This window comes from Semicossyphus pulcher, unplaced genomic scaffold, assembly GCF_022749685.1.
Source record: "Semicossyphus pulcher isolate SPU_LCO1_2020_fin unplaced genomic scaffold, fSemPul1.0.p SCAF_3, whole genome shotgun sequence".
Classification (NCBI taxonomy): domain Eukaryota; kingdom Metazoa; phylum Chordata; class Actinopteri; order Labriformes; family Labridae; genus Semicossyphus; species Semicossyphus pulcher.
In genome coordinates, this window is record NW_027211704.1 from 955,844 (window position 1) to 970,233 (window position 14,390).

The 14,390-nt window shown below is 44.2% G+C and overlaps 1 protein-coding gene across 1 annotated transcript; it reads right to left on the reverse strand.

Moving 5' to 3' along the window:
• Positions 1–6,857: 6,857 nt before the first annotated feature.
• LOC138606423 (cytochrome c oxidase subunit NDUFA4-like) lies at positions 6,858–14,155 on the reverse strand. Its single transcript, XM_069678892.1, has 4 exons — positions 14,001–14,155; positions 10,143–10,228; positions 8,024–8,087; positions 6,858–7,070 (listed from the first exon to the last, which is right to left on the reverse strand). Exons 1-4 carry the CDS (start codon positions 14,040–14,042, stop codon positions 7,014–7,016), a joined length of 249 nt encoding a protein of 82 aa, XP_069534993.1. The 5' UTR covers positions 14,043–14,155; the 3' UTR covers positions 6,858–7,013.
• Positions 14,156–14,390: the final 235 nt, after the last annotated feature.

The following is a 14,390-nucleotide window of genomic DNA, read 5'->3' on the forward strand; positions in this document are numbered from 1 at the left end:
TTACTTGTGAACACATTCTTTCAACAGCTCAACATTAGTGTCGCTTTAGGATAACAGAATAATTGCAGGTTGCAGGCTGAACACTGTTCTGATGTTTATAACACGTTACATTCATGTGGCCGAAGCTTTCGTCTCTGCAGTGAGAACATCCACACGCCACAGAGACGAGAGACGTCATCAAGATTGGATAATTGGAGGCTTCCTTAAAAACACAACTAAAAGCAAAATATTATATGTTCACAGTGAGGAAAAAACAAGTGACAAAAACAATAATTAGAGCTCAAATCCATTTACTGTGCTTTGTTCTTATTGTGCTGGTTTTGTGCATGCTGGCTCACTATCGCTGTCATGACTCACTGGTCGACTGGCTCATTGTGCTGCTCTTACGCTGTCAAACTGTGTGCTGTGAAAACGCTTGTTTAGCTCATTTCTTTAACTCGTCGTGTTGTCGGCTCGTCTTTGTCGAGTGCTGTTGGCTTCCTGTTTGTTGTGATAAAATACCGTGTTGGTAGCGATTTCAAGCTTTTTTACACGACGGATGTGTTCCTCACTCAACACTGTCACAGGTGTAATGACACTTAGACGCTGTTCAAAAGTCACAGTCAATTAATCATGTAACAGTGTCCCTGATCTGTGTGAGAACCAGCTCTGACACTCTGCAGCACAGTGATGTGTGTTAGGCCGTGGTGTTATCCTTGCTAGTCTGAAAGAGCCAGTTCACCTGTTTCATATAAATGTTTACTTTGTTTACCTTCCCTTTGAGTAAACACACATTTTGTCACCTTGCAGTAAACCTGCAGCGGGGAGCCCATAATTGAAACCTGTGTTTTTTTCACCTCCTCTAACTCGATGGAAACTCTTCACTCCTGAAGCGACGAGGGACTCGAGGAACAAGACTGCCGATGCAGCAGAATTCTTTGTCCTGTTTTTCACACAGAGCGAGCTATTCTCATGCCGTGTATTAAAACATGCCGCTGGCATATTTAGGGAGTCACACAGGCAGGATGTTACCTTGCACACTGTTATATTTTTAGTGGGATGTGAAGTTGTCTGTTTGCTCTCTGCAGCTGTTCACTAGTGGCTCACTTGTGTTGTGGGTGGATGATCTGTGTTGGTCAGATTCCTGTCTGAAGTGTGAATTACAGTGTTTTACTAAAGCATGGAAATATTCTTTACAAGCAATAAGGCTGGACAGTTAACCGTGTCATTATACTACAGCTCAAATGGGTGCTTGATAGATAGGATCTCATTGATTAGTTACATATTTAAGAAGTTACTCGTGTCCTTTGCCTGTTTCAGAAATAACAGTAACCTGTTAAACAAGCAGCTGCTGCACTTACAGATTCAGTTTTTAGAATTTCTCTTAAGAGACTGATCCATGCATCGTCTCAGATTAACCCTCCATCCATCCATCCATCCATCCATCCATCCATCCATCCGTCCATCCATCATCTATACCGCTTATCCTGTTCAGGGCCGCAGGGGGGGCTGGAGCCTATCCCAGCTTTCATTGGGCGAAGGGCGGGGTTACATCTGGACTGGTCACCAGTCAGTCACAGGGCATTAACCCTCAAAAAAGTAAAAAAAAATAAAACCTCCTATAATTGGACAACAGGAGCTGAAATCACTGCTGCCATCTGTCTTTGGCTGAAACACATGAGAACTAAAGTTATTCTTTGGCATGTGGACAGAAGACACAAGAACCTGATGGATAAATATAATGAAAGGAATGATCAACTTAACTCCTTGTCAGTCATTGTGCAAGAATAATATGTTTAATATCAGTGCATTACTATTAATTATTGCATATTTTAAATGTGGAGCTGATTTAACTGCTTTATATTCTGCTGGGTGGCTTCTGTTCAAACAGCAGTCGATGGAAAGTACAATCGCTTCCTCAGAAATTCAGTCAAAGTATAAATAAATACACAAGCAAAGTACATGACCTCAGTGCTATGTACATGTATGAGTTTCTTTCTACCACTGTTTCATGACATTATATCTAACTACGTTTTCATGGCTGGTCTGATGCTAGCAAAGCTGTGAATCACAGGTGGAGACGGAGTAGCTCCATATTTGACAGTCCTGGATTCTTCAGATCTTTTAAAGACTGAGCAGGTAGACAAGAGTGGACTGTAGCCGACAGGTGAGCCACAGAGTTCGTGTATGCATAAATACAGGGAGTATGGCCATTCCTGTTAGTTGAGGCAGGAAGTAGTTCTGCACTGAATTAATAGATCCAAAGAGTTGGCAATTTTCTTTTGAATGACTGATCAATTTATCATTGCGTCTCTACCTTTAAAAATGTGTCGCCATCAGGTGAGCATGTGGACGTCTTGTCCTCTTGAACAGAGTATCTTGTTGGAAGTGCGTCGGTTAAAGTGGGAACAAAAGCCCCCTCGAACCTGACAACCTCTGTTTGAGGAAAGGCCGCTTCATTTGGAGTTATGGACACACCCTGGTTTGCTCTTTGATTTTCCTGCTGCACCTCTGGGAGAAAACATTACAGGATGAAAGGCCTCACTATCTCCACTGCATCAGTGGATCTGCCCAGGGCCTCCCGACAACAGCCACGCTACCCAACGCTGCCACCGTCGCCTCCTGTTTTGCTGCATGTCCTATTTACTTATTTATTCGTCCCTCCTCCAACCCACCACTCACTTCTTATCTCACCCATTAAAATTAATCCTCGTCTAAAAATATCCACTCTTGCTCGTCAGAGAGGACGTAATCGAGGAGGAGATGGCCTCTCTCAATCTGCCGCGCTCTCACTGACAAGTGCTGAAGAATCTGTTGAGAAAGTGCTGCCACTTCTTCTTCCTGGAGGGACAAACACAACCTGTGTTTGTAAAGCTGAGGTCTGAATCACACACGGCCTCACTTTGTTTCCTACTGAGGCCTGATTGGGATTGCATGTCCCACTTAATGTTTGCTGTTTTTGAAGGACTGCGTGAGTTTGTTGACACATCACAAACTGTTGAATATGAATTTAGTGATCAGCTGTGTTCTGGGCTGTACGCACACTCACACACGTGTCGGTTGAATCAGATGTGGCTGTTCAGTACAAGGCTTCCAACATTTGTTCCTGTTCTTATCAGATCAGCACCACCAAAGTCCTGCATCAGCCTACGTCAGCATCGTGTTTTACCTGTAAGAAGCACATTAATCCGTCCTCTGTAGGCACAGGATTTCTCTGTCATTGTTTCAAGTCAACACGCCATCGTTTTTAACTTATTATTATTTACCAGGATAAAGGACGTTCGTCATCTGACGCCTGAAAACGGAGGAACAAGCAGAGCTAAAGTAAGCCGCTGCTTACCCAACGGGAACATCAGAAAGACCCTGATATTTTATGTTTATCTGTTTATTTAGTATTTTTACCAGATTCAATGTTTGGGTCTGCTGTCTGGGCTGCAAAAAACCTGTAAAAACCTCCGTTTTGTTTCCAGAATGATCCACGTGTTCTCTGCTCTTCACTCACTACAGAGCGCTCTCTGTAGAGGACTGTATGGAGAGCTTCGGCACGTCTTGGCTCATTTTCTCGGTGCTGTTAAACACACTGATGATGCTTGTTGTTTTGTTCAGCGCAGTGCATGATCGTACAGTGCTGGGTTAATGCCATTTAGTTACACACTGCTTTTGATTATGCATTGTTTACTTTGTTTAGTGAGAATGATCAAACACTATCTTTGTTAGACAGCATCACAAAATCACTAGATAGTGATAATGTAGGAAGTAGTGAGTGATTTTAGACACAGCCAGTGTTCATGATGAACACAAGGTGAGCACCGACAAACAAGCCGCTCAACATGAGCACGTGCTGCTCGTGGACGATTGATGTTGGGTCTCTGTAAATAATAAATCATCAGAGTGCAGTCTAGACCTTTCTGTGAAGTATCTAAAGATAACTTTGTTATGATTTGGTGCTATACAAAAATAACTGATTGATTGATCCTGTGCCTGCTGACAAGGACGGGAGAACGCTGATCTCTTTGCTTCATTCAGTGTTTTTACTCGTTTTTTTCACCAGCTCTGGTCGATAATTCTGCGCTCTGCAAAAACCTTGGAAACAAAGTTTGTAAAGTTAACAGCCCGTCATGTTGTCTGCGATCACGCAGCTGAAACAGTGCAGAGACTCGACTGAGTCTGCTGAGTCATCCCAACTCATGATTTGAATTGTTGACTTTTAGGGGGCGAGGGATCTCTCGTCCTACGGGTAGGACAAGCTAACTGGCAGTTAGCATGCAAAGGTAACTGGCGGTTAGCATGCTAGCACAAAGGTAACGTGATGCTGTCGGTGTTAGCTCGGCGGGGTGGGCGTGTTCTCGCACGAGAGAGTGAGAGTGAGCTTCTGGTGACGAAGAGCCCAGGAGGTGGGGCCCCGTCTGAATGTGTTGTTGTCTACGTATGATACGTTTAAAGACGAAGAAAACTCAGAACAGACACTTTGATATAAAATGTCTCCAGGTGATGACAAAGGGCGTTAAGAACAGACACAAAGAAACACTTAAAAAGCTCCGTCTTCTACCAGCTCCTGATTGTTGGATAGTTTGATGGCGAGCTGCTGCTGCGTGTCACTCTCCACCTTAAAGTTTCACACTGATACTAACACACTGAGGCAATGCAATCACAACGACCTGTGAAGCTGCTCAGGTTGGATAATAACTGCCCCCCTCCCCGTGTGTGTCTGTGTGTGTGTGACCTTGTGATTATGCCCCAGTGTGATGCTTTGGCCCGGCTGATTACCTGTCAGCAGGTTTTGTGCATCTGACACAAACACACACATACACACTGATCACCTCGCAGCAACAGACAATACCCAGTGGGCAGGTCACCACACCACTGCTGTTTAAAAGCAGCAGACGGGCACACACGTAAAAATGGGCCCATGCAAGGTCTGGAACATAGATTGTCTATTAAGGAGCGTATTAGGAGGACCCAGGGGTCTGACATTGAGACAGTTTGTGTGCCATTAGAACTGATTTTATGTTCTCTGCTGTCCAGTGATACTGAGTAAGAGCGCAGACACATGCAGGTGCACACAGACACAAACATTCATCACTCACTGAACCCTCCACCATGGGAAATTTGCCAGCACGAGGCATATTTGAGGAAACGAGCGACTCTCAGTCATTTTCCTGCCTCTGTGCAAGTGAAAGGAATGTGTTGGTATTTTCAGACGTGCAGTGATCAAACTCTTCGGACGTGCTTCTTTCTGGGACAGAAGTCTGGTTTAGAAGAACTCCATGACCCTCACCGATATTCATCTCTCATGATTGATTTCTATTTTAGTCCTCCTCATCGGGAACTTCAGAGCTCAGCATGTGTGACTTGTGTGTCGCCACATCAGTGGATTTGTGACGAGCTCAGTGAATAATGTTTTTCCCTTAATTAAAAGCAGGATTTTGGTTTTGTAGCGCATGTATGAGCTCAGTAACTGGCTGTTCATGCTGTGCACGGCAATGTCAGACACACTTTTATTAGTTTGATAGCAGGGTAGCACAGTGAGCATGGAGATGGTCTTTGACCTCTTGGATCTGGTTGAGGCGTCCTGTCTTGTCTTACGTAAGACTTTCACAGAGACTTTCCATAACATAAACTTTGGCACTCAGACGATGGGCACACATGGAGACTGCAGAAAGTCTTCTTGTTTTGTTTCCACGATTACTACGAGAAGTGTCCCTGGCTTTGGCTGCTAAAGGCTTAATGATGTTCACCTGCTGTGTCCACAGTGTGGTGTTGAGCAGGCGGCTCAGCAGGTCTATCAGAGCATGTTTTCTGTAAAAAGCAAGCAAAGAGTCTAAACAGCGAGGTGTGGCCAGTAAAAACAAAACGTACTTTAGTGCTCAGGGGAGCTGCAGAGTGAGAAACCAGCTCTCTTATAAAGTATAGTAAGTAAACTCACTTTTACAGAATCAGACCCTGACCTTTGACCTCTCAGCAGTGGGGTTCACACCAGCAACGAATGCTGAAGACGGCATAGAGACGAAACGCGCTCGTTACCCACATTAACGTGACTCCTCCATGATCCTGTGAGTGCCGGAGCGTTTGTTTTTCCACCGTGCACCCGACGCTGTTTTGAGACAAAGTTTGGACTTGTTCACGCTGCTGCTGCTGTACTCGTTCACACCAGCACCCAGCTAATGTGACATCTGACAACACACTGATTTTAAATGGAGGGAAAAATATCGTTTCTGACATAGAAACAGGTGGACCTTTCTCTGCTGATTTTGCATTATTATGATAAACCATAAAGTATGGTGGGACAAAATATCGATATAGCAGTATATCAATACAATAATCGATGGGCGCCAAATAACGGCATGTTGACTTATAGATATGTGGTGCTTTAAACAGCTTTCCCTGCGTTTTGACTCGTGTCTCTACCTCATGACTCCGCGATGGCGCTTATGACATGAAGGTAACGGAAACGGAAATGAATTGGCCGAAGGAGAAGTTAATTAGATTTCGTGATGTATCGTTATGATTGTCTTACAATCTATCAGTTATCTCAGAATCACTGTATCGTGATATGATGGTGTGCCACGCATCGTGAGTTACCCTGCGACTCCTCAGAGGGCTGCTCTTCAAAATGTAAGATTGTAAGTCTGAATATTTAACACTACTAAACAATATGCATCGATCCTAGCAGCTGATATATTGATCAGTCTGTAGGAGGAGGATTGACAGGAACGCTGAACATTGATAGGTGTAATTGTTACGGTTTAAACTCCACCTAAAGTCAAATATTTGATGATCAATAATACGCAGCGTGTAAATAAGTAGCAAACAAACAGCACAGGAGAATTGTACACCACAGTCATGCACTGAAGAGCCAGCCTTCTGTCTCATGCGTCTTTAATGGTTGTTGTTCACATGGTTACAGTGTTACATCAGAGCCGCGCTCGTGCAGCTCCAGGACAGTCTGAGGTTCAGGAAGGCGTTTCACATGACTGAGGCGGCAGCAGGAGGTCAGACCAAACTTGGTGCCCGTGGAGTTGTGCGGAGGACCTTTAGAAGTCAGGACCCTCTTTCTTCAGGTTCTTGTAGTCGGTGTTGACGGCCACAAACTGTGAAAGGCAGCAGGAATACATTTAAATCTGCTTTGCTTAAATTATATTCATCAGTGCTGTCTTTAGGAAGAGAAGAGGCAGGGGTGAATATTTTTACCCCTCCGAGTGCAAATATAGACAACACACTTATTTACTATGACACTATGATTGTTGCTCAGCTCTATTAGGACAGCAGTTCTCATGCACCACAGATGGATGACGTCTATATTGTGTGACAGCATACACATGTTCCCATATCACCACCATAAAAAGCACACATTTCTGCACCCGCACTGATCATATTTCCCCGTGTGTTCTTCTTGATTGGTCTGCCATTAAAACCCTCGCCTCCCCCCCTTCTCCCCCCCTCCCTCCTACTCCCCCCTCCTCATTAAGATCATTGTTTGGACTTCAGTGGAATTTCGATGTGAGACCTTTGCCTTGCTGTGGAGAATTAAACATGCCGTGTCCTGACCTTTTGTCGGCAGCGACTTTCATTCCACCGGCAAAGCAACGCGGCCTTGAAGCCGCTCAGAAAATCCTCCTTTTCTCTGAAAAACACATCATCCACATCTCCTCTTCAGGGAGCTGTCCGTTGTTTTCCTGCTCTCTTTTAGGTCAGCGTTGTTAATATTTTCATTAGTTTGTGTGTGGCTCTGGCCTTGTTGCAGAGGTAAGGCAAATTATTACAGACCTTTAAAATCTCCCGGTTCCATCTGCCTTAATTTGTTTTTGAAAGACTTTGTTTTACTTTGTTTGGACAGAAGGAATCCAGGAAGCCGCCGTGTTGATTTGAGATTATTTTGCTCGCACTGGTCGGTCCAAATCTATTTTGGTTTGAGTCATGATGAATGTGAGGTTTTCAGAGAATATAATTGAGGACATCGTTCTTGTCCAGATTAGTTTCCTGGCCCACATGATTGTTGTGAGCTGGCATGTGCTCTTATTTTGTGTGGAAAGGGGAGTACTACCTTGTACTGGTAGGTCGGGTCGAGCTTGTTCCAGGGCTCTGGGTTGTTCTTTTTGTCCAAGAGGCTGCACATGTGGAAAGAATCAGGACATGCAACAACAGGAGAGGAAGAGAGAAGAGAGCACATGAGAATGATAAAGGCAGACATGATGGAGGCAAATTGCACCATAAAGAGAAGCTGCAGAGAGGAGGAAGACAGAGATGTAAACAAACAGGAGTGGAAAGAAGACGGAGGAACAGAAGGACGGAGACAAAAGGAGATAAATCCATAGATGCTGGATGGAGACACAAGTTGGAAAAAAAGCAAGGTGATTATGAGACGAGGTGAACTCAGCCCAGTGACTTGGCAGTGCTCCGCTGTTCATTAACCAAAGTCTGGATTTCACAGCACTCCACTGTGTCTGTCCATCCTCTCCCCTCCTCCTCCTCCTCCTCCTCCACCTCTCCCCCCCCTCTGGCAGCACGTCAAGCAGCAAATGCACAAACAAAGAGAGCGAGAGGCTGATGACAGTGCGGGCACGTCTCCCCCTCTCCCTCCATTACCACAAACACAACACGGCCTCTGAGGGAGAGGAAACCACTGACCACAGCACTCATCCCCAGCTGGTGATGAGGTCAGGCGTTATGGCCGACCCTCAGAACAAGTGTCTCTGTGTGGCCCAGAATAGGACACAAACAGCGCACATTTACTGTTTAGGTGCAGTCACTGAGTTCAGTGGGTTTGTGGAAGCTTTGAAATGTGACAATTTGTTACAGCCAGTTGCATTTCTGATGAACTCTAACACTTTTTATATGGCTAATGAAAAAAAGGTTTGTTGTGATACTAGTAGACAGACAGACATGCAGGGCACTCGTATGGACGGAGCTCGTGTCCAGTAACAGTTTTCTGCTTCATGAATCGAAACCTTTTTCAGATCTGGTCTAATTTATTTTCACTCTTAACATTTGTTGTTAGGCTCCACCTTTAAACTGAAATCTGTTTGAATTATTAACAGATATTTGATCACATATGTTGAACATGAAGGAAGATAAAAATACACGACAAAATCAAAAGTGATGTTTTTGAGCTTTGCAACATGAACACGTTTATTTTCTATCTGTAAATTGTCCCGTTCATTATAAAAATCTTTAATAAATAATAAATAATATAGATATTTATATAATAATAAATATCCTTTTCACTTATTGAGTGACCTTCTTTAAGAAATCTTCATCTTGTTTTGCATTAAAAACGTAAAGCGCATTAGGCTGTTCGTAAATCGTGACGAGAAGAGGACCATAACAAATAAACGTTTGATTATACGAACTCTGATAAATATTCTAAATTTGAATATATAACAGAATTGTTATTAAAAAAACCCCCAGATATTCAGTTATTACTATTAATATTAGATTTGAAAAAAAATCAGCAGTACTGCGGCGGTCTCGTGTTCTCTGTCGGCGCTCTCTTGCATCACAGCGTCACTTACGTTCGTACGTTCTCACTCACGTTCGCATACGTTCATATTTAACTTTTGTTGAGCTGAAACGAGCTAATAAAAGAACCGTGAGGTGATGATGGCAGAGAATACAAATCCCAGCCCCGGCCGGAGAGAGAGAGATTCTCAGCCCCAGCACAGCAGACAGGTAAAGGTATGTTGATGCTTCTGTCACAGCTCGCTCGGAGCGCTGACCGTCTGTTCTACCGTAACCAAATGATTTTATGTGTTTATTTTGCACCGTGTAGGAAGCCTGAGTTGATCTTTTGAAAGGCATGTTTATGTTAAATAAATAAAAAAACAAAGTAAGTTTGTCTCTTGTTGTATCGTTTCCCCTCTTGTGGACATATTGAGCAAAAATAGATGAACTACAGAGACACAGACTCCCTGCAAGCGTGGCCTCAGAGAAATGAACTCGCTCCGGCTTGCAGAGCTGTCGAGGACAGTTTTCATGTTTTCCAGGAAAAGAGACGGTCAGCGTGAATGTGCCGCCTTAATGAGCCTCTTATGTGAACAAATCTGGCTTTTATCGCCAACCTCAGTCAAGTTTAGAAAATAGAGATTCTGTCAAATCTGACAGCATCAAAATCAAGATGGTGGATCACTACAATGACTACAAGCGTACTCAAATTAAGATCTTACCTGACATGAGGTCCTCTCGCCAGACGGATCAGGTAGAGGCTGGCCCCTGTGATGCCCACAGTCAGGAAGAAAAACTGAGGGATTAACTGTGGAAAAGAGAGCAGAGAAGGGCAGAGGATAGAGGAGACGGGAAAAGGAGAGGAGAGAAGGGCAGAGGATAGAGGAGACGGGAAAAGAGAGCAGAGAAGGGCAGAGGATAGAGGAGACGGGAAAAGAGAGCAGAGAAGGGCAGAGGATAGAGGAGACGGGAAAAGGAGAGGAGAGAAGGGCAGAGGATAGAGGAGACGGGAAAAGAGAGCAGAGAAGGGCAGAGGATAGAGGAGACGGGAAAAGGAGAGGAGAGAAGGGCAGAGGATAGAGGAGATGGGAAAAGGAGAGGAGAGAAGGACAGAGGATAGAGGAGACGGGAAAAGGAGAGGAGAGAAGGGGGAGAGGATTGAAAAGATGACAAAAGAAGAGGAGGGGAGAGGATAGAGGAGAGGAGAGAAGAGGGAAAGGATTGAAGAGATGACGATAGAGGAGAGATAGGTAGAGGAGAGGAGAGAATGTGGAGAGGATAGAGAAGGGGGGAGGAGAGATGAGAAGGGGAGAGGATAGAGGAGAGATAGGTAGAGGAGAGGAGAGAAGGGGAGAGGATAGAGAAGGGGGGAGGAGAGATGAGAAGGGGAGAGGATAGAGGAGAGATAGGTAGAGGAGAGGAGAGAATGGGGAGAGGATAGAGGAGAGATAGGTAGAGGAGAGGAGAGAAGGGGAGAGGATAGAGAAGGGGGGAGGAGAGATGGATAGAGGAGAGGAGCAATGCATTAGTCCCAGACCGCAGAGACACATGAAGGTAAACAAACATATTCCATCAAGTGGTTGGCTGTGATATGTACCATGAACATACACCTGTGAGAAATACACACACAGTCTCACACACACACACACACACACACACACACACACAAACACGGGTAGTTGTTATTCCTGTTTTTCCTCTCCCTGCCCTCCTCCATATGCATGAGGCCCAGGCCATGTGTGCGGCGGCTCACTGTCAGCCTGGGTTGAACGGGCAAGGACGCAGTGGAAGAGAGAGCTGCAGCATCTCTGTATGTGTGTGTGTGTGTGTGTGCCAGCCTCTCCTCCTCTACACTATACCTGTCAGACTGAGCGACAGCATCACACACACACACACAAAGCCCGACACACACTCACAGCCTCAGCACTCAAACACACACACACACACACACACACAAGCGTAGACACACTTTTATTTGATGTTCTGAGGTGTGATGATGACAGGAATTAAAATAGAAAAGCACATTAAGGGGACAGGGGGATAATGTGATATGTCATCTTAAACAGCCAAAGCTTAGCTGCGTCAATCCTCTCACCGCGCAGCATCTATTCATCAACACTTTACTGCCACAAATCTGCTATGAGATTCTCTATGTATGAGACAGAGAGAGAGAGAGAGGCACGCCATGAGTGAACAGCTGTTCTCAGCCCACACAGATCCAGTCAAGCTGTAGAGAGCTGACAGTTTGATCAGGTTGAACTGAAGGATGTCTCTGCTCAGCTGTATCCAGACATCTGTCTTCTGTCTGATTGCGTTGCCACTTGCTTTGTAGTTGATTAGGAGACGTCTTGTGATGAAACTTTAATATCCGCTACATACTCAAACTACACAGCACACAACTACTGGACAACTCTTATACTCAAGTAATCAGAAGCCCAAGTGCCAACATGTGGTTTGACAGCAAACCGCGTTTAAGTCAGCATTAAAGCTGTCAGGACTCTGAGTGTGGATGAAGCTAACTATTGTTTCGAGTGCTGACTCTAATGACTCTGAATCTAGGGTCAAAGGGCAGTATGCTTTCAAATTTCGATGATCTAAATCAAAGCAGGATCGGAAACGTTTCAGTATTTCTTTCTTTTACCTTCTGAAATGTTTTATTTTCTGTAGTCGTGCAGAAATAAGCAAAGACGAAACAGGGCAGCTTACTGCTAGCTTACAGTGGTCACGAGCCTACCCTGTAAGACTTCAACAACTACTTTTTAAAGGCTCAAAATCTTGCAGGTTTTCACCCCTATTCCTTAAAAAGACAGTAAACAACATTGTTTACATGGCAAATGAAGATAAAACTACAACTTGTATAACCGTTTAAATGCGGCATAGTTGCATAATGCAGAAAAAAAATACAGAAAATCTATTTCTTCGTATTCTTATATGAAAATCAGATCATTTTTTCTTCCTGTAAAACAAAATATCACGTGTGCTTACGTAAGCTAGTACCAACCAATTTCAACCAATAATATCATGACATCCACCTGTCAATCAATCTGCAACATTTAGCCGCAGAGCACCAAGAACGCTCGGTCAGTTAACTAGCTACTGCGCTGTGGAGAACGTCTGTCTACGCCCACTTCTCAACGATCAAATCAAATCCCTCTAATGATATGTCCCGCCTGCATGTCCTGTGTCACTCGAAGATACGTCACGATACGGAAGCTAGATACTCTCGAAATGCCGTTCCAGCTCGACTTTAAGGAAATATACCAATCACTGATTCTCAGTGGAACCCTAAAATCCTGCACAGGACAGACAAAAGGGGCAATGACATGCACTCACATTCGACATCCTGAAACCAAGGGCTGTTTTTTGATTCAAAACTCATTAAAGCCTGGGGGAAGTAAAATGTTTCTGAACATCCCTCACACCACAGGAACATCTGGCTAGGTGATCTTTAGAACCATCACATCGGGCCGCTTAAGCAGTTCTTGGTTAAAACAAGCTAATTGATCAATTGACTATTGACTGTTTTCAGCTCCTGTCGACTGTCTGAATCGTGTTCCCTCCCAGCAGCACAGTTTTATCTTCAGGTTCACTGTGCACTTGAATGCACACGCACATGCTAACATAGACTCACAAGTGTACAATGCACACATGTTGTAGGCTGACAGCAGACCCTCAGCTTACATCATTGAAGTACAAACAACCACGCGTAAACACACACAAGCAGGTCAGCTTTGATGACTGACATACACACACACACACACACACACACACACACACACACATACACACACACACACACACACACACACACACACACACACACACACACACACACACACACACACACACACCAAGTAAATCACAAGACAGGCCTGTGTGCAGGGAGCTGTCCACTCCCTGGTGCTGATATCTTCATACGCTTCCACACAAGTGTGTGTTTCACCTTCCACCACTCGGCCTGACCGATATAGGAAGTGTTTTATACTCGCTGGGGTTCGATTCTGTTGCTGGCCTTATTACTTTTCTGGTACACAGCCAAACCAACTCTGTCAATCCATGAATGTGGGTCACCCTCTGCATAGCTCTGAGGCAAGTTAGAAAAACAAGCATGGACAGCTTCTGTGTCTGTCCTTCTCTTTCTGTCTTCTTTTATTATGACAGTGATGAAGCTAATGAACACATTAATGATTTAATATTGTGCAGACGGTCCTTTTAAAAAAGAAAACATCAGTATTTATAGTTTTATTTGACATGTAACAAAAGAATCAAAGGTCCACTGACTTGCTTTAAGAGCTTTCAGTTCCATTGCCCAGCCGAGCTTTTATATTCTGTCAAGGTTTCTGTGACAGATATTTAACAATAGGACTGCTACTGATGTCTGCAAATATTTTCTGTAATTACTTGACCTATGGATTTGTCAGTAAATGAAAATTGTGCCGAATGCTGAATGCTATGGTGACACTTTATAACTTATAATCACATTTTGGAGAAATAATAAAAATATACATTTTTACACTGATAAGAGGAAAAGTTTAAGTTATTAATCATATCATAACATACATGGATGCAATGCGACCTACCCCTGGGTGTTTCTTTGCATGCTGAAACATCGTCCTAATCATCTTTACTTTTCTTCCAAAAGCAGCTGTGGATGAAGAAAAGCTGACAGCTACAGTCTGATGGATGTGTCCATGTGAGTGAATGTCTCTGTGCAGATTTACAGACAGAGCTGTTTGTTAGCTGAAGTAAAGTATGTTGGACAGAGCAGTGAAACCTGTTGCCAAATCTCCCCTCCGCTCTGTCCCTCTCCCTCCCTCCCATTGGACAACTGAGAGGGTCAGAGGGGACGGGGAGGAGTGGGGGGAGTGGGGGGAAACAGGGTGAGACAGTACTAATCCTCATAATCACATTTGTTGAGGACAGTGTGTGTTTCCACCGAGGCTCATTGGGTACTCAGCGTCCTCAAGTGT

What these genes read in the sequence shown, in the direction of transcription:
- LOC138606423 (XM_069678892.1), bottom strand. Translation starts at nt 14,042, where the DNA reads ATGATTAGGACGATGTTTCAGCATGCAAAGAAACACCCAGGG. An exon ending in ATGCAAAGAAACACCCAGGG is followed by an intron (nt 10,229 to 14,000) that starts GTAGGTCGCATT and finishes TCTTTTCCACAG; the next exon opens with TTAATCCCTCAGTTTTTCTT. An exon ending in ACCCGACCTACCAGTACAAG is followed by an intron (nt 7,071 to 8,023) that starts GTAGTACTCCCC and finishes TGCCTTTCACAG; the next exon opens with TTTGTGGCCGTCAACACCGA.